The sequence below is a fragment of the Bubalus kerabau genome, chromosome 6, assembly GCF_029407905.1.
Source record: "Bubalus kerabau isolate K-KA32 ecotype Philippines breed swamp buffalo chromosome 6, PCC_UOA_SB_1v2, whole genome shotgun sequence".
Taxonomy (NCBI): domain Eukaryota; kingdom Metazoa; phylum Chordata; class Mammalia; order Artiodactyla; family Bovidae; genus Bubalus; species Bubalus kerabau.
This window is the reverse complement of record NC_073629.1, coordinates 110460368-110481597: the sequence shown is the minus strand read 5'-3', so window position 1 is coordinate 110481597 and position 21230 is coordinate 110460368. Positions and strand designations below refer to the sequence as shown.

The 21230-nt window shown below is 37.1% G+C and overlaps 1 protein-coding gene and 1 pseudogene across 2 annotated transcripts in view; one reads left to right on the top strand and one right to left on the bottom strand.

Moving 5' to 3' along the window:
- AGO3 (argonaute RISC catalytic component 3) overlaps positions 1–21230 on the top strand; it is a 119235-nt gene that overhangs the window by 22102 nt on the left and 75903 nt on the right. The window contains exons 1-3 of one of the 2 annotated variants that reach the window (XM_055586411.1): positions 4519–4657; positions 15777–15841; positions 20872–20992. In XM_055586411.1, the coding sequence (XP_055442386.1) occupies positions 15792–15841; positions 20872–20992 (171 nt within the window). In that variant the 5' untranslated portion in view covers positions 4519–4657; positions 15777–15791. Of the gene's footprint in view, positions 1–4485; positions 4658–15776; positions 15842–20871; positions 20993–21230 lie in introns of those variants that run through there. The other variant, XM_055586410.1, reaches the window with a different exon arrangement.
- LOC129655839 (60S ribosomal protein L21-like) lies at positions 6927–7464 on the bottom strand (annotated as a pseudogene).

The following is a 21230-nucleotide window of genomic DNA, read 5'->3' as shown; positions in this document are numbered from 1 at the left end:
TACATGCAGAGTACATCATGAGAAACGCTGGGCTGGAAGAAGCACAAGCTGGAATCAAGATTGCCGGGAGAAATATCAGTAACCTCAGATATGCAGATGACACCACCCTTATGGCAGAAAGTGAAGAGGAACTCAAAAGCCTCTTGATGAAAGTGAAAGAGGAGAGTGAAAACGTTGGCTTAAAGCTCAACGTTCAGAAAACAAAGATCATGGCATCCAGTCCCATCACTTCATGGGAAACAGATGGGGAAACAGTGGGAACAGTGTCAGACTTGATTTTTCTGGGCTCCAAAATCACTGCAGATGGTGATTGCAGCCATGAAATTAAAAGACACTTACTCCTTGGAAGGAAAGTTATGACCAACGTAGATAGCATATTGAAAAGCAGAGACCTTACTTTGCCAACAGAGGTCTGTCTAGTCAAGGCTATGGTTTTTCCAGTGGTCATGTATGGATGTGAGAGTTGGACTGTGAAGAAGGCTGAGCACCAAAGAATTGATGCTTTTGAAGTGTGGTGTTGGAGAAGACTCTTGAGAGTCCCTTGGACTGCAAGGAGATCCAACCAGTCCATTCTAAAGGAGATCAGCCCTGGGATTTCTTTGGAAGGAATGATGCTAAAGCTGAAACTCCAGTACTTTGGCCACCTCATGTGAAGAGTTGACTCATTGGAAAAGACTCTGATGCTGGGAGGGATTGGGGGCAGGAGCAGAAGGGGACGACAGAGGATGAGATGGCTGGATGGCGTCACCGACTTGATGGACGTGAGTTTTGAGTGAACTCCGGGAGTTGGTGATGGACAGGGAGGCCTGGCGTGCTGCAATTCATGGGGTTGCAAGTTGGACATGACTGAGCGACTGAACTGACTGAACTGAACATTTCTATTATTGTAGTCTTATATATTAGCACCAAAAAAAAAAAAAAGAAATACTTAGGTATGAATCTAACAAAATATGTATAAGATGTATGTGAAGGAAACTGCAAAACTTTGATTTAAAAAAAAAGAAAATCTGTGGTTTGGTGGTGTAGTCTCTAAGTTGTACCTGACTCTTGTGACCCCATGGACTGTATAGCCTGCAAGGCTCTTCTGTCCATTGGATTTCCCAGGCAAGAATACTGGAATGGGTTGCCATTTCCTTCTCCAAAAGAAAATCTAAATAGAGATATTCTATTATACATGGGTAGGAAGACTCATTGTCATAAAGATCTTAGTTCTTCTCAATTTATGTATTTAGCACAATTCTAAACAAAATCTCAGCAAGTTATTTTATGGACATTAAGAAACTGATTGTGAAGTTTATATGGAAAGACAAAAATACCCAGAAGAGCTACATGATATTAAAGGAGATTAAAGTCATAGAACTGATTGACAGTACCTGATTTCAAAGCTTACTATAAAATATCGTAATCAAGACAGTATATGTTATTGACAAAAGGATAGATACATCAATGAAACAAAATAGCACAGCAGAGTGAGTTCCAATCCCAGTTCTGCTACTAAAACATAAAGACATCCTACGGACTGGAAGAAAATATTTGCAGATGATTCATCCAACAGGGGCTTAATTTCCAAAATATACAAACAGCTCCTACAATTGCATAACCAAAAAAAAAAAACCCACTCAAAAAAACAGAATACCTAAATAGACATTTTTCCAAAGAAGACATATAGATGAAAACATGAAAACCTGCTCCACATCACTAATTAAAAATGCAAGTCAAAACTATGATGAGGTATCACCTCAGGCCAGTCAGAATGACCATCATCAAAATGGCCATCCTACACATTGTTGGAGAGGGTGTGGAGGAAAAGGAACCCCCTACAGCATTGGTGGGAATGTAAATTGTTGCCGCCACTATGGAAAACAGTATGGAGGTTCCTCAAAAACTAAAAATAGAGTTATCATATAATCTAGCAATCCCAGTCCTGGGCGAGTACCCATACAAAACTATAATTCAAAAAGATACATGAACCCCTAATTCATAGCGGCACTATTTACAATATCCAAGGCATAGAAACAACCTAAATGTCCAACAGCAGTTGAATGGATAAAGAAGATGTGAGTTACATATATGGGCTTCCCTGGTGGTCAGCTGGTAAAGAATCCACCTGCGGTGTGGGAGACCTGGGTTCCATCCCTGGGTTGGGAAGATTCCCCTGGAGGAGGGAAAGGCTACCCACTCCAGTGTTCTGGCCTGGAGAATTCCATGGACTTTACAGCCCATGGGGTCGCAAAGGGTCGGAAACGACTGAGTGACTTTCACTCCACTCCACTTCACTTCTTCATACATGGAATATTACTCAACCATTATGTGTGTGTATATATATATATATAAAGAAGATATGTTACATATATGTAACATAATATTATGTTATTATGCAGCCATTAAAAAGAGCAAAATAATGCCATTTGTAGCAATATGGATGGACCTAGAGATTATCATAGTAAGCAAAGTAAGTCAGAAAAAGATACGGACTTCCCTGGTGATCCAGCGGCTAAGACTCCATTCTCCCAATGCAGATCGCTTGGGTTTAATCCCTGGTTAGGGAACTGGATCCCACATGCTGCAACTGAGAGTTCACATACCTCAACTACAAGAATCCTGCATGCTACAGTGAGGACCTGGCACAGCCAAGTAAATAATTTTTTTTAAAGAGACAAATGCCATGTGATATCACTTATATGTGGAATCTAAAATACAGCACAAATGAACATGTCTAGAAAACAGAAACAGACTCACAGACATAGAGAACAGACTTGTGGTTGCCAAGGAAGAAGCAGGTTGGCAGCGGGAAGGACTGGAGTGTGGTAGCAGATGGCAACTATTATATGTAGGATGGATAAACAACAAGGTCCTACTGTATAGCTCAAGGAACTATTTTCAGTATCCTGTGATAAACCAAAATGGAAAAGAACATGAAAACGGATATGTGTGTAATTGAGTCACCTTGCTGTAAAGCAGAAATTAAACACAACATTGTAAATCAACTATACTTCAGTAACGTTTAAAAAATAAAAATAATTGTTATAAGATGTAGTAAGAGCTTGGTAAATTTTATCTATCGTTTATGTTCTGATTTGATCCTGACAAGATTCATGAAAAAGGCAGATTAGGTATTATTTCCGTTTTATAGGTCAGGAAATAGAATTTAAGGGCTATTGTTGCTGCTTAGTCGCTTCAGTCGTGTCCGACTCTGTGCGACCCCAGAGATGGCAGCCCACCAGGCTCCCCCATCCCTGGGATTCTCCAGGCAAGAACACTGGAGTGAGTTGCCATTTCCTTCTCCAATGCATGAAAGTGAAAAGTGAAAGTGAAGCCACTCAGTCGTGTCCGACTCTTAGCGACCCCATGGACTACAGCCCACCAGGCTCCTCTGTCCATGAGATTTTCCAGGCAAGAGTACTGGAGTGGGGTGCCATTTTCTTCTCCTTAAGGGCTATTACTGTGTAACAAAGAGCAAGTGGTTAGGGGCTTCCCTGGTGGCTCTAGTGGTAAAGAACCTGTCTGCCAGTTCAAGAGAGGCCAGTTCAATCCCTGAGCCAAGAAGATCCTTTGGAGTAAGAAATGGTAACTCCAATATTCTTGCCTGGTGAATCCCATGGACAGAGGAGCTTCGCAGGCTACAGTCCATGGGGCCGCAAAGAGTTGGACATGACTGAGTGATTAACGCACACTTACTTTGTTTATTGTGAATAGTACTGCTATGAGCATAGGTATATAATTATCAATAGCCCACTTTCAGTTCTTTTGGGGTTATACCCAGAAGTAGATAATAGATCTATTGGATCATATGATAATTCTGCTTTTAATGTTTTGAGGAACCACTCTACTGTTTTCCAAAGCAGCTGTGCCATTTTACATTTTATCAACAGTTTTTCAGATTTTATCTGCTTTTGTGTACCAGTAAGCTGTTTTTTTCTAGGACTTTGTCTAATTGATCAAACTTTCAAATTTATTAAGTGTTTGTAATGTCTTTGGTATTTGTGGTAATACATTTTTTCCATTTATATTGGTTACTTCAACCTTTTTTCTCATGTTGTAAAAGTTTGTGTTGTCTGGAATTTATCACTTTATCTTTTCAAGTAATTGATTTTGTGCTTTGTTGATCTTTTTTTTGTTTGTTTATTTTGTTCATTTGCTCTTACCCTTCTATAAGATTATTATGCTGTTGGTCACACACTCTTTGGATACGAGTGGTTTGTGGATTTGTGGTTTGCTTATGCTCACCTGGGTTTGTGGGATTGTTTTTTCCACCCCTTCTAAAACAGTTTTTCAGAGGTACCCCGTTTTTTTTCTCTGTATGTTTTAATGAAGAAAGTAAATTGGAGTGAAAGAAAGGGGTCTTAGAATTGACATCATTTTTCAGCACTGGGCTTTAGTCATTATCAGCCGTACTTAAAATTCTAACCTACTCTGGTTGACAAGATTATCAAACGCAGCTTGTAACAGTGTTTCTGTCTCTCTTTTTTTCCCCTTCCCTGGCAGGACCCGTTGGGGCCCAGCCCCTACTCATGGTGCCCAGAAGACCTGGCTATGGCACCATGGGCAAACCCATTAAATTGCTGGCTAACTGTTTTCAAGTTGAAATTCCAAAGATTGATGTCTACCTCTATGAGGTAGATATTAAACCAGACAAGTGTCCTAGGAGAGTGAACAGGTAAGAATCAAGAAGTCACAGAGATCTTTTGCTGTTGATTTTTGTCTTTGCTTTAGAAATTATGTTTATCTTGTACGTCTAAATAGCAGTGTTTAATGTCTAACGGTTTAACCAAGAACACATGGTAATTTTCTTTGAAATTGACTGTACGTCAGAGGTGTGATATGGGGGAAATCTACAAATAGTCTTGAAATTTTTCTGTTATAGTAACCTTATATGTTTTCTCTGTGATAATAGAAAAGGTCCAACTCATTGTTACGTGCTCTTAAAATCAGACTGAATCTTTTTTCCTTTGCTATTAAGTAATATCTATCGGTGCTTTTCTTTTCTCTTCCCACCTACCTTGAACTTATTTACCCCTTCTGTAATACTCCCTTTGAGACAATGGTGATTGTCATAAATTTATGCCTTCCCATCCTCAACTCCTCTAACTGTTCCCTACTCTTATGTAGGAACAAGTATATATGATATATAAAGATTTGCAGTGTGCTGTTAATAAGCTTCTCTCACTCCCTCCAAATACTATGAATGTGGATATGGTTTAGGTAATACAGGAAACATGAAAGGAATTTATGACATGATGTACACCACAAAGGAGGTTTTTTTAATTGGAGTATACTTGCTTTACAATGTTGTGTTAGTTTCTGCTGTACAATAGCATGAATCACCTATAAGTATACATAGACTCCCTCCCTCTTGAACCTCCCTCCCACTCCCTCCAGGTCATCACAGAGCGCTGAGCTGAGCTCCCTGGGCTGTTCAGCAGCTTCCCACTAGCTGTCTGAGTAGTGTACATATGTCAGTGCTACTCTCTCAATTTGTACCACCCTCTTCATGCCCCCTCCTGTGAGATAAGATCCATAAGAAATATGAAATAAATTAGTACTAAGAATCTCTGTAATAACATGTAACAGAAAACCCCTATCATATGAGGGTTATAATTAATGTAATAGCAGAGTTCTTTCTGAAGTCAGGAGGCAAGTTGTAGAGTATTACAAGTAGAGAAACCTAAGGTATCAACTAATCTGATACCTTTTTTTCCTCCATACCTTTTTTATAGCTGAAATCCAGAAAGGTTGAGAGGCTTATTCAACAATGCTTACTAGTAGCAAATGTGAGACCAGAACTCCAGAATCCTGACTTGATAGTTGTTAAGAAAAATTTGTAAAGCAAGAAGGGAAGGAATTGAATTAATCTAAAGAGTTGGTAGAATTGCAGATAGCTGTAGTAAAGAAAGCACTTTTTGTTTTGTTTTTAAGATAAGGCAGCAGTAACAAAGATACAAACTCCAGGAGATAGTGAAGGACAGGGAAGCCTGGCGTGCTGCAGTCCATGGGGTCGCAAAGAGTCGGACATGACTTAGCGACTGAACAACAACAAAGGTATGGCAGTTGAGGAGAACCAGGTGTATTGACCTAAGCCAGGCTCAAAGGGGAGGTTCTAGTCAGTTACTACAGTACTTGCCATTTATGACTAGATGATTACCTAATCTTGCTGTAGCCTCTGCCTCTTTCCTGAGCTTTGGACTGACACCTTACTATCTATAAAGGACTTCAAACAACTTATTCTCTGAATCCTCCTCCCCACACTCTGCTCATGTTGCTATATTCTTTTTCTCTACCTAAATTCCCAAACTAGAACTTCCTTTTCCTCCTATTGGTGATCATGTCCCATTGCTTCTTTTTCAGAAACTATTCCCTAATCTGGCCCCCTCTATCCGTATTACTGCCACCTTGGTTTCAGACCCTTATTTGTTGCCTAGACTATTGTAATGACCTTGTCTGCCCTAACATCTCTTTCTCTCTGCATTCTCCTAACATATCTACACTTTTGGCATAGTTATCCTTTTAAGTAAGAAATCTGATGATTTCACTCCCCTACTTTTAAATGTGTTCAGCTGCCTATTGCCTACAGAATAGCATCCCAAGTTTAGTATAGTATGCCCTTCTTAGTTTGGCTCTAACCTTCATCTTTTTTCATATTCTGCGACTCCTACCTGGAATCCTCTCTCTGCCTTTATCTATCTGGCAAACTTCTATTATTTTTCAAGACGAACCTTTTGAACTCCATAGTCAGATGGTAGTTCACTGTTTAAAATAAATAATAACTGGCAGTTTATTAATCGATGGAGTATATTGCACAACAAATTCCCTCACATCTTTCAGGAAGAAAACCCGTTAGATTTGAAGAATAAAGACATCACCCACTGAATTTGGACATCATTAAAAGGTGCTTTAAATATTTCTTTGGGAAAAGGGACACAACAGTTCTACTTAGGAGAAACATACAGTCCAGGTCTTTTATTTTCTTTATAGCCATTGTGACACGAATTCATGGAGAATGGGCTCAGCAGTTCAGGCTCCTTCCCACTGGTTCTCACAGAGTGTGCGTCTCTGGGTGGAGCAAGCTGGTGCTTCAGCTGAACCCAAATACTTTTCTTTTTGGCTCCCTTCTTTTTCTAATCATTTTCCTTTACACATTTCAGGAAGCTGTCTTGGCTCTTAGACTGCTTAATGTGCTCCATGTGCACATTAATTCTCTTGGCAAGAACCTTGCCCTTAACTTGTTTGTTTACACGGATGCCATCAGCATGCTAGGTAACACTGTAGACTCTTCCAGTTTTGCCACCGTAACATTTATGGGGCATTCCTTGTCAAGAATGGTGCCCTCACCTTGTTATCTACAACATCACCTCTCTTGTTGATGTGCATGATGTATGTGGCCACAGGAGCAACTCCATGTTTCCTAAAAGGCCTAGAGAACATACAGCGAGTACCCCTCCTCTCTCCCTTCGTGTTGGTCATTTTCAGAAAATGCTGGAGGGTGGCGGTTCCAGCCGAAAGGCCAGCTCATTCTACTATGACCTTGTAGTACTTGATTGGTATGCACTTTTGTTATAATATTTTTAGTACAATATTTGTTGCTACCTTCTTCTCTCAGCATAACCTCTTCATGAGAAGTTATACTCTTTATCATCATCTGTATCATCATCTGATCTTAGCTCAGTGATTGGCACAGAGTAAATACTTATTAAAATGAACAAAATGCCTATAAAACTAAGAGGGGATGAGTGTATTGGTGAGACACAGGAAAGAGAACTGGACATTACAAAGGGCTTCGTATGCCTAGATATGGATGTTCAGTACCCTATCCTCTCTCCTAGAATATGCAGGTTAGTCTTTATCATAGTATCCTTTTCTTTTGTCTGTCTTTGTGCTTACAGGGATTACCCATCTCATGCTGCACTCTCAAATTCCCTTTTTCTTGTTTCTCAAAACTAGGGTGTTAATGTGTAAATTTGAACAAAGGATAATCCTGACCTTTCTGGTAGATGTTTACATTTTTTAAGGGCATTTATTAATCTAAAGAAATCTCTTAACTGATAGAATGTCTAAGGCAGATATTTCTTAGCTGAATTTCTTATTATCGCCTCTCCAGCTTGCCCTGCCTGAAAGAATTGTCCTTAAATATAGCAATATATAGTGGAGAATTCTTATATGTTATTTATTGAATAGGAAAATTATATAATTATAATGTTAGAAACAGAGATCAAATTGCCAACGTTTGCTGGATTATGGAGAAAGCTAGGGAATTCCAAAAAAATTTGCCTCTGTTTCGTTGACTATGCCAAAGGCTTTGACTGTGTGGATCATAATAAACTGTGGAAAGCTCTTAAAGAGGTGGAAATACCAGACCATCTTACCTGTCTCCTGAGAAATCTATTTGTGGGTCAAGAAGCAACAGTTAGAACCCTGTATGGACAGGGTTGTCTGCTGTCACCCTGTTTGTTTAACCTGTACACCAAGCACATCATGAAAAATGCCCGGCTGGATGAACTCATCCAAGCTGGAATCAAGATAGCGGGAGAAACATCGACAGCCTTAGATATTTGGATGATACCACTCTAATGGCAGCAAGCTATGAGGAACTAAAGAGCGTCTTGATGAGGGTAAAGGAAGAAAGTGAAACAGCCGGCTTAAAACTAAATATTAAAAAAACTAAGATCATGGCATCCGGCCCCATCACTTCATGGCAAATAGAAGGGGAAAAGGTGGAAGCAGTAACAGATTTCCTCATCCTGGGCTCTGAAATCACTGCGGATGGTGACTGCAGCCATGAAATCAGAAGATGATTGCTTCTTGGCAGGAAAGCTATGACAAACCTAGACGGTGTGTTGAAAAGCAGAGACGTTACTCTGCCAACAGAGGTCCGTATAGTCTAGGCTATAGTCTTCCCAGTGGTCACATACGGTTGTGAGAGTTGGACCGTAAAGAAGGCAGAGCACCTTCATTCAAACTGTGGTACTGGAGAAGACTCCTGAGACTCTTGGACAGCAAGGAGATCAAACCAGTCAATTTTAAGGGACATCACCCCTGAATACTCCTCGGAAGGACTGATGCTGTAGCTTAAACTGCAGTATTTTGATCATTTGATGCAAACAGCTGACTCATTGGAAAAGTCCCTGATGCTGGGAAAGATTAAGGGCAGAAGGACAAGAGGGCATCATAGGATGAGATGGCTGGATGGCATCACCAATGCAATGGACATGAATTTGGGCAAACTTCAGGAGATGGTGAGGGACAGAGAGGCCTGGCATGCTGCAGTCCATGGGGTAGCAAAGAGTCGGACATGACTATGTGACTGAACAACAACAACAGTGTTAGAACAACAAAATCACTTGAAGACAAAATGGGTTGGAATTGAGGGAATGATAGGAGTTGGAGGCTTGGGACTTAGAGGTATGTCAGTTAAGGGTTTTTTTTTTAATATTTCAGATGAGTCTCTCAGACTGAGGCAGTAGCAGTAATGTTGGGTATAAAAGACCAAAATTATTTGTATTAGATTTGTTGCTTTTCTTACCTTTTTTTGGTAAAGGAATAATCACATGTTATATGTGTGTATATGAAGTTGTGTACCACAGAGTTTCAACATGTTGGTTAAATTTGAGAGGAACATATATATAATAAATTAGTGTGGTACATTCTGTTTTTAACTTAGGGCCCTGTTGACATCCCTAATTGCATTTCATCTTTATGTTGCTTTGTCTTCTTATGTTATTTGTCAGTAGAAGTAAAGGATCTGTAATTAAGATGTTTCCAAATGGAAATTTTTTTATCATGTACCTTTTATTTGAGTTTTTACAGGAGCTAGAGGATTTCTTTGGGACTCTAAAATTGGCATTAACCAACTTTATACTTTGCTAATAATATTGACTTAATTTTATGTCAACATCCACGAAACTTATTCCTTTTGTTTTCTTCAGGAGATTAGTTCTTGTCTTCACTTTTTGCAGTATTACATACAACTAGTCATTTAAAATTGTTGATGGGCTTCCTAAATTGGTTTAGTTCTTACACTTCAAAAACTAGAATTCCAAAAGTTGGAAACTCAATAGAACCTTACAATTCCTTTTCAATATTAACTAAATAGTTATGGGCCAAAATGTAGCAGTATTTAAATCAACACATACGAGGTTTCTCTTGTCCATATGCCACATGCTCAAATATTTGGAACTATGACATTAATCATACTAGTAGAATGAGGTATTGCAGCCAAGCAAGTTTCCACTTTAGTCAGAAGAGTTTTCTTGGACAAAATATGCAGGAAATGCTTGTGAATCATCTTGTGAGTCAATTTTTCTACCTTAGATTTTCTTTCTGTTGCTTTTTTTGTCCTTTTCTCACTTGTTTTCCGGAGTGTGTATCTATGTGGTTTTTTTTTCCCTATTTAATGATTTGATTTTAAAATCATCATTAGTTAAAAGAGTAAAGCAGGTTTCAGATGTTTCTAGGTGCTTTTTTACAAGTGAATGGTATTAATAACTAAAAGTTAATTTTTAGAAGTATTATGACCTAGAGTGTAAACTCTGTAGCCTGGGATTTTTATGCTCATTCGTGCAACTACTAAATGTATCAGGGTAAATCCTCAGTAAGCTGTCAACGTGCTTATTCAAAGCTGCTAAATAGTGAAATAGATGTGAAAATTGTATATGTAGCATGATTACAAATGCAAGATCTACTTGTATAAAGATTGAAGGAATCAGGAAATGGTAATAGAGTGATCAAATTTTTGATTTAATTTTCTTTCATAAATTAAACATTATCTTACAGTCATTATATTAGGATGATTGTGCTTACTCAGTCAGTCGTGTCAGTTGTGACTCTTTGCCACCCTTTGGACTGTAGCCTGTCAGGCTCATCTGTCCGTGGGATTTTTCAGGCAAGAATAGTGGAATGGGTTGCCATTTCCTTCTCCACAGGATCTTCCTGACCCAGGAATTGAACCTGTGTCTCCTATGTCTCCTGCATTGCAGGCGGATTCTTTACCTGTTACTATTCTATTACGATTAATGACATAGTGCTGAATATTTGTGCATATTGCATACAGAGGTAATATAATTCTGATGGTTGAATTTTAGAAGGAAAAAATAAATCTATTTTGAAACGATTTTGGCTTTTATGTAGAAATCATCACAAGTCAGAGTGTTTGAAGAAACTCTCTTTTGTTATTTGGAATATTATTGACAGTGTTATACTAGGGTAGTGTTCCAAGAAAGGGACATTCTTTTTTTAAATAGCAACTTCATTGATATCCAATTCACATAGTACACAGTTCACTCATTTAAAATGTACAATTCAGTGTTATTTAGTATGTTTACAGTGATATTGTACAACCATCACCCCAGTCATACTTTAGAACATTTTGTCCTCTGCCAAAGAAATCTCATTAGCAGCACTCCCCATTTCCTCCCTCTCTGCATCCCTCCCTCCCTGCATCCCTGCCCAACACTAGCCTACTTTCTGGCTCTGTAGATTTGCCTTTTCTGGACATTTCAATATAAATGGAATCATACAGAATGTGGCCTTTTGTGTGACCGACCTCTTTCATTTCACATGTTTTCACATAATGTTGTAACAGAAAGAAGTAAAAGTGTGAGTCGCTCAGTTGTGTCCGACTCGATGCAACCCCACAGACTGTAGTCCACTAGTCTGCTCTGTCCATGGGATTCTCCAGGCAAGAATACTGGAGTGGGGTAGCCACTTCCTTCTCCAGGGATCTTCCTAACCCAGGGACTGAATCTGTGTCTACCTGCATTGCAGGCAGATTCTTTACAGTCTGAGTCACCAGGGAAGTCCCTTAATGTTGTAGTATCTATTAGTATTTCATTACTTTTTATTACTTAATAAGATTCCATTGTATGGATATTTTGTGTTTCTGTTCACTTGTTGATGGATGTGTGACTTGTTTGCACTTTTTGGCTCTTAAGATTTATGTTGCTATTCACATTCATGTTTTCATTTCTCTTGAGTGTATACCCAAGAGTGGAATCAAATAGCAACTCAGTGTTTAATCTTTTGAGGAACTGCCAGAATCTTCCAAAGTGGATGCATCATTTTACATTCCTGATAGCAGTGTGTGGTGATTCCAGTTTCTCTACATCCTCATTAACATTTGTTATCTGTCTTTTTCACTAGCTATCTTAGTAAGTGTTGAGTAGTATCACATTGTTACTTTGATTTGCATTTCCCTGATGGCTAATGATGTTGAGCATCTTTTTGTGTACTTACTGGCTATTTGCATATTTTCAGAGAAATGTCTGTCCAAGTCTTTTGCCCATTTTAAAATTAAATCATTTGCCTTTTTTGTTACTAAGCTATAGGAGTTCTTTATACCTTATCAGATAAGATGATTTGCAAAAGTTTTCTCCTTTTCTGCACCGTGCCTTTTTTACTTCCTTTTAAAATTTTTTCTTTTTTCTTGCAATTGAGATATAGTTGATTTACAATACTATATTAGTTTCAAATGTACAACATAATGATTTGACATTTAATAGATTATACTCCATATAAAGTTATTATATAAAATATTGGCTATATTCCTTTTGCATTTTCACTTTCTTTGAAACACATTTTTTATTTTGATGAAGTCTAGTTATTTTTTCTTTTGTCAGCTGTTCTTTTGATGTGTTTTGAGGGGTATACTTCTGATTAAAATGATTTAGAAGACAAACCCCAAAAAACACTGCCAGTGAAAATTAAATGGTTTAGTTCTGCATGTTCAGCTGTCTTGGGGAAACTTTACCATACAAAATATATAATTTTTAAAAAGCAAGTTTTATTTGCCTTGTTAGTCGTTAGTCACTTGTAAGATAAGAAAGCTAATAGATGGTGAATATTTCAAATCTCAAAGTTCTTTTAAAGTAGCATCTAAATAAATTACTCACTAATCTTTTGGTTGATATTCCTACAATATATTTGAAATTTAAAGGTATTTTTCAAAGATACTGTTGTAAATAAAGATATGCCTAAACATAGGGACTGTAGGTAGGGTTTATTTTTAACATCTGTCCATTTGTGTAGATTCAAATTACAATAACAGCTGTATAGTATTCCATTGTAGGGTGTGCCTTGATTGTTTACTTCTAGCCTGCTCCTTTTTTTTTTCTTAGACTGAGTTAATTTAAAGCAGTTATCTGAATGTGCTATATTATTGTACCAGTTAAGGATGCTATTGGTACTAGATTTCAACATTTATGGATCTGACTAGAACTATAATTCTAAATCTACAGTAACTTTTAAAACCTTAAAGATCGTTTTTTAAATCTTGCCTATGTTTTCTTAACTGTTTAATTTATTGTGCGTCTGTTTTGTGTCAGGCACTGTGCTAAGCTCTGGGGATAACAAGATAAATAAGACACGATTCCTGCCAAGGGTTTTATAGTCTGTGTAGAGTGACAAGTTCTGTGAGATGTGTGGAGTACTGATTCCCAATTTTGGTTATGGAGATAGAGTAGATGACATGCTATCTGAGCTGAATAGTTACCTGGTGGAGCAGGGGAAAGAATATTCCATATAGGGAACATGAGTAAAGGTATGACATGTTTATGTAACAGAAATTGGCCAGTATAAATAGAGTCGATAGAGTCTGAAAAGTTGGCCAGGGAATAGGTTATGAAGGATCTTAAGTCCATGCTAAGGCTTGTGAATTCAGAAAGAGTAGAGAGCCATATTCCCATGGACAGAGGAGCCTGATGGGCAACAGTCCATGGGGTCTCAAAGAGTCGGCCACGACTGAGTGACTTTACACACTCATTCAGCAATAAATAAATATATATATATTTATATACAGAAATTAATTTTTTAATTATTAAAAAATTATACTACTGTTCTAACTTTGTGTAACTATCAAAAAATTAAAGGTGGGAAACAATATTTGAAATAAACTAAGACTATAGTAATTTGAAATGTTCTGATTTCTGTACCAGAAACCTGATAGAATATGTGCTACACACTTGAACAGAAAAAAGTTACAGCTTGCTGAAAATGAATGAATGAGTGAGAGTTTCACTGTTAACTCACATTACAGAAATCCCATTATTCCCTTAGGATTTCTTGTGTACCTACATGTGTTGTTACACCTGACCATCTCATGTGGACTAAGTGAGGGCACCAGTGTCAATCTCTATTCATGAATATTAGTCCATCTTGATTAGTAATTGTTAGATGAAAATTAAATATAAATACTTGTAACGATTTTTTCTCATACTCCAGCATACCCCCAGCACCTCTAGTACTTGCTTTTTTAAATTTGAAGTATAGTTGATTTATAACATTAGTTTCAGGTGTATAGCTTAGTGAGTCAGTATTTTTTGCAGTTATACTTCATTATAGTTATTAAAAGATAATGCTTATAATTCCCTATGCTGTCCTCTTTGCTGATCTGTTTAATATTTTATGCTGCTGCTGCAGCTGTTTAGTCACTAATTTGTGTCCAACTTTTTGCCACCCCATGGACTATAGCCAACTAGGTTCCTCTGTCCATGGGATTTCCCAGGTGAGAATACTCTGGTGGCTTGCCATTTCCTTCTCCAGGGGATCTTCCCAACCCAGGGGTCGAGCTCACATCTCCTGCACTGCAGGCAGATTCTTTACCACTGAGCCACCAGGGAAGAGGTGATAGTTAAAAGCTAGGGAGAGTGCATAGAATCAAGATAAGAAGACTGAGAATAGATTCCTGGGATAAGACTCAGGTTTGTCAATGAAGACACTTAGGAGATTGGAAAGGTAGGAAAACCAGGACAAAGTAGAAGGTGTTTCAGAGAAAGTAAGTCAAGTATCATGATTTTCAAGGATAGATCACAGTTGCAGATGCTCAAAGAAGCCAGGAATATAGAGACTGAAAAGAGACTGTGTCTGAAGAAGTCAATGGTGGTCTGAAGGAGAGTGTTCTAGAGGAGAATGGTTAGTGTAAGCCACCTTGAGTTTAAAATCTATTACTCAATCTAGTCTATCAGTCGTTTGTGAATACTAGAAGTGTTTATAGATTAACTACTGTGGTTATATAAGGTTTTGAAATAATTCATACCCATGTGAACTGGCAGTGAAGATAGTTTATGGTGAAATGCTCTGATGTACTATGAATTTTGTAAAGTATTAAAAATTTGACCTGAAGTATAACTCTACTCTGCATCTTTAAACTTTATCTTGACACAAAAGTATTTATTGGCTACCCTCTCTGCTACTTAGCACAGAGGTATGAAGTTAAATTAGAAGTTGAAAGGATACTAGGAGAGCTTGTCAGCTGTTTTCATTGTGTTTTATAAACCACTGGGTGTTTTTAGCATCTTGTTATATATCTTAGCAGTATTGTTATACCTTCTCCAGTATTCTTGCGTATAGACTCCTCATGGACAGAGAGCCTAGGGCTACAGTCCATGGGGTCACAAAGTCGGACACGACTGAGTGACTCAGCACAGCACATACTTCAGCCATTTTCCTTTATTCTGTCTGTGCTATAGTCACAGATTAATTTATTAGCTGGGAATACTAAATTAAGGTGAAAAGTCACTTTAGAGGAATATATTATTTCATGCCTTCTCCTAAAGACTAATGTAGTATTTCCCATTCTACCTTTAGGGAGTAGAAAATTAAGAGGTACTTAAAAATGAGATGAATGAAGATGGGTGTCTGTGAGTTTATAGTAACAATTAACAGGAAAGGAAAATAATTTCCTCTCCTCCTTTTTATATTAAAATTTCCCTCTCCTACCATTTTTCTGTTGTATGAGTCAGGTGATAAAGTGGAACTTACTGAAACCAATATTAAATTTTACTTTACAGTCTGTGCACCAGAGCATGATGGAATCAAAAGACTTGGTACCAGAATGTAGGAAGTGGTGGTTGAGGTAAGAGTGGGAAGGTAGGCTGTAGCCCTCTGTAAGACCTAATGTACTCAGGTAGGTTCCATTTTTGTAGTGATTGCCAGATATTCTTCAGAATTTAAAAATTGTATCCTGAGGTTCCTCAGAAATGCATCATATTATTTTTTGCAAGAATTCTTCCTTCTTCAGACTAAGATTATTACTAAAAGGAAGCCACTGAAAAGTGGTTAGAAGTTCTTATTCCCAATTATTTAGATTTTCTTTCCTGCATGCTGTTTTAGAAGTTAAAATATTTTATGTATTTTGGTTATTGTAGCTTTACTTTTTATTGTAAGCTAAGAAGTTGGCTTAACAATACACACTTAAAATATTGTTCTGAAATTTCTACATTTGAACAAGAGACTCCGCCCCCCCCCCCCCCCCCCCCGCATTGTTATAATAAAAGGCTAATGCTCCCCAACTATACTGTGGAGAAAATTCCATTCACAGTTTCTGTTAATTACCAGCATTCATTCTTTGTATTATTTACAGTATTTGATGCTGGTACATTATAATGTATCTGTTAGTTGTTTGGAAGAGTTCAGTATATCAGTATAATTCTTGAAGCATGTTTTTGAGATAATTATGCTTAAATTTTTATATAAAAATAGTACCATTCATATTTACTTTTTTCACCCAAGGTACTTTTACTGATATCCCACATCATCCTTGTAACAGTCCAAGACTATTAACCTCAGTTTTATTGATAAAGGAACTAAATTTAGAGAGGCCAAGTGAATTTCCTAACAATTTAGTGGCAGAATGAGACTTAAACCTCTTGTCTGCTTATTTTTTCTCCAGTAGTTATGTTACCACATATTATAAAGATTTTTCAAATTGGCCATTTCTCAGTTCAGATTTTATTCATAATTCAGTGAGTACTTTTGCTGCTCTAGCTGACTAGATAAATTAGTATTTTGGAGAGCTTTTCCTCTAGTTTTACATCCCTTCCTGATGGACATTCTGATAAACTACCCTTTGCCACTAGATCAGTTGAGATAAAAAGCGAAAAGTTGCAGTCCCTGGATTTTTCAGTTTGTTAAGTTGAATAATAAAATTACTTTAAAAGTCAAATATATCATTTAATTACATTGTATTAATGAGAGGTTAAAGTTAAAATTGTTCAATGTGTCTATAATTCTAATACCATTCTGTAAAGACTCTGAAGTCTTGAGTTCAAATCAATTTTTGGTATAAGTACTCTTAAAGGAGTCTCTTTATCTTATACTGTGATAAAATCTGCAATTTCATATTTGATATTCTCTTAATTAAATTTTACTGTTAGAGGGGATTGCAGACATTATTCATTTCAATCTTCTAGTTGGTATCTTCCCTTACATAACTGCTCCTTGAACAGTTCTAGCAAGGATGAACTCAGGTACTTTATGAGATAGTGTAAACCACTTGTGAATAACTCTGGTGGTTAGAAAATGTTGGAAATTTTTGTTCCAAAATACTGCTCCTTATATTTTCCAACTATTTGTCTGATTTCTGTCCTCCCATACAAGGAAGATACTCAGGTTTTCACATGACAGACAGTCTGTCAAAATAACTGAAGACTTCTCTAATTTCCTTTGACTCCTTCCTATTTCCAGACTAAGAGTCTTTACTTTGATTTATTTTTATTTATATTATGTGAGGTTCGGTCAGAATAATCTTCTTCTGGTTGTGTTTCATCTGTTAGGGTCTTAAGTTTTTTTCAAATTGAACAGAGTACTCCAGAATTTGAAATGACCTGTGTAATAGATGGTGGGAAGGTTACCTGCCTTATACTGGCTATTTAAATACATGCAACCTGAGTTCTTTAATTTTGAAGAAACTACATCACAATATTAGTTCATTTTGGATTTATAGTCATCTAAAGCTTCCCTGGTGGCTCAGATGGTAAAAAATCTGCATGCAGTGCAGGAGGAGACCTGGGTTCTATCCCTAGATTGAAAAGACCCCCTGGAGGAGGGCATGGCAACAAACTCCAGTATTCTTGCCTGGAGAATCCCACGGACAGAGGAGCCTGGCAGGCTACAGTCCATGGGGTCGCAAAAAGTCGGACACAACTGAGTGACTAAGCAGAGCACAGAGCCCTTTTGCATGAAAGCAGTGGATAAGTTCAGATCCTTTCATTTATTTTTATTGCCATTGAACTTTTCAAACATAAGTGTTTCGACTTACAGTTACCGTTATTATATTTCATCTTCATTTATTTAGTTTATTGTTGCAATTTGTCAGTAGCTTTTAACATTACTAATTTGTTTTTGGCATACTAGCCTTTCTTGTGTTTGTATCATTTGAGAGCTTCTTAACCAACAGATATTTTTTGATTACTTATTATATGTAGGGCACTAGATATGTTTCTTTTGCTTATTGTATTAATAGTTTGGGTGTGGGGGAGAACTTTACAGATTTATTTTGATAAATGTTTCCATGAATATCCAAGTTAACTTAGAGAAAGAAAAGGAACTTGCCCTGCCCCACATTATAATTTAATAAAACACCCCAGTAATCATGGAATCGTAGGATACTGGTCCAGGAACATCCAAGTAGACCACTGGGACAATATAGAAAACTCAGTTCAGAACTTAAGATAAACTGTTCTTATAAATTGATCAGTTAAGTATAGACTGTTTTAGTAGACATTGTGGGAAAACTGATTCACCGTATGGAGAAAAATAAAATTGAGTTCTTACACAATACTATTTATAAAGAAGAACCTAAGATGGATTAGTGACCAACATAAGATAAATAAAATTAATAAAGCATAATGCATCTTTGTGACAATATTAGCAAAGTATTTCTTAAAACCTTAAAAAATGAAACCATGATTCATTTGATGATACAGCATTAACGTTTTCAGTTCAGTAAATGTATGGACATTGTTAACAGGCAGATAACATTTGGGGGAAGAAGATATTTGCAACAACTAAACCTGTTAATGAAATAATATTAGAATAACAAAGAAACTCCTTCGGTTCAATGAGAAGACTGGCACCCCAATAGAAAATGAGCAGAGGAAATAAACAGGGAGTTCACAGAAGTAGGGAAATAGGACCCTCCAGGAGGATGGTTTAGTGCAGGCATTCCGAAGAGCAGTTTGGCAGTTCTTCATCATTTAGTTGATAAAATTCACTTGGATCTAGCAGTTCTCAGTGTATGTAGCCAGAGATTATTCTCACAAGTTCATAAAGGGACATAGAAGGAGACAATGCCTTGCAGCATTGTCTTGGTGGCTGACTGTTAAAGATACTGAGTCTGTATTGCTGGGAGACGGGATAGACAACATGTAGAGTTCAGTTCAGTCGCTCAGTCGTGTCCGACTTTGTGACCCCCTTGGACTGCAGCACGCCAGGCTTCCCTGTCCATCACCAACTCTCGGAGCTTACTCAAACTCATGTCCATCGAGTCGGTGATGCCATCCAACCATCTCATCCTCTCTTGTCCCCTTCTCCTCCTGCCTTCAATCTTTCCCAGCATCAGGGTCTTTTCAAATGAGTCAGTTTTTTGCATCAGGTGGCCAAAGTATTGGAGTTTCAGCTTCAGCATCAGTCCTTCTAATGAATATTCAGGACTGATTTCCTTTAGGATGGACTGGTTGGATCTCCTTGCAGTCCAAGGAACCCTCAAAAGCATCAATCAGAAACAATGAACTAAGTGTCCCATAGCAATTTAAATAAATTTTGAAAACCTTAGGCAGAGGGTAACGTTGGAATGTATACAAACAGAAGGATGTTCATCAAACATATTAGAGAAAATAATTTATTGAGAAGAACGGAAATAGGGAAATGGATATGGAAGGACGAGTCAGGGGTCTTAACGGATGAATGATGATAATGTGGCAATGAACCGAGGAGCATGATTAACTTAACTTTTTGTATCTGGAGAGTAAAAGTGAGGTTTGGAGGCTCATGTAGCAGTTGTATAAAAGTTGGGCTGGAGAAGAAAAAATTAGAGGCCTAAAAGTTAAAATAATCCAGGTAGTAGGACATGAGGTTTTAGGTTGGCGGTAATTGAAATAGAAAGTAAAAGAGTGGTGCAAGAAATACTTGCAAAATAAAATTGAAAGTTGAGGGAAATAGAAACTTTGAGCGTTTGGAAAGTTTCTCTGGGTGTCAAATCAACTTAATTTTGTTCCAGAAAATGCTTCTTTCTCCTTTCTCTTCTACTTGACTGGGCTAGAATTGAAATTTTTTTCTCATTCTTTTAAATGTACTATAAATTATATTTAGTACTATGTGAGTATACTGTCATTGTAATATATTTAGATTATATAAACAAAATAAAAAATCGTTCTTCACTTCTTTCTCCAGAGGTAACTAACCATTGTATCTGTGTGGTACATACCCTTCTAGATATTTTTCCTCTGCTTTTACAAATTAGGTGTGTGTAAAAATAAATATTGATTTGTGGATATTTGGTGTTATTCTCTCTATAATCTGCAATTTTTTAAAATGTCTAAAAAAGAAACTTTTAAGATATCTTTCCATGTAAGTATATAGGATAAAAATATTTGCTGGGTAAAAAATAGAGGTTTCAAAACATTTTTATTGGCCAGATACCATTGGAATGGGATGGAGGCGTACAGAGTACAGGTGTGTTTCTTGCTCTTAAAATCTCACAGTCTAGTAGAAGTAAAGCATATGATACTAATACTACAGTGAAGGAAGTGTTCTAATAGAGACATGCACTAGGTGCTATTTGAGCGCAGAGGAAAGAGCACCATATTCTTTGATAAATGTGTCAGTTAGTGCTTAGATGGTGAAAGGGATTTTAGATCATCTATAAGGATAATATTTTGCAGGTCAACTGTGTCCCAGAATAATTAAGTGATTCACTGGAATCATTCCCAGAAATCAGTCTTTCTGGTATCCTAAACTATAATCCAGAAGGGAAAATCTTTGTCATGTATAATGATCTTTTAGAATTTTGTGACAGCTTTAAATAGTGTAAGAAACTACTTTAGTTAAGATTTTTGTATTTCATCATGCAGAGGATTATATGAATGCATTTTTTCCCTTTTTTAGGGAGGTGGTTGACTCAATGGTTCAGCATTTTAAAGTGACTATATTTGGGGACCGTAGACCAGTTTATGATGGAAAAAGAAGCCTTTACACAGCCAATCCACTTCCTGTGGCAACTACAGGGGTAAGATGCTAAGATACATTCCTTTATCAGAAAACTATACATTTGCAGTGTCTTTTAAATGCTTTTATGACCATTTTATTATGGTCTATATGTATCATTTATCAGTTTTAACATGTTATTTTTAAATAATTTCAAACTTAAACTTGTAAGATTCATGCAGAGAACTCATGTAATACCCAGATTCATTAGCATTCTTAAAGTTTGCCATTTGTTTTATCATTCTCTTTTTTCTTTTGCT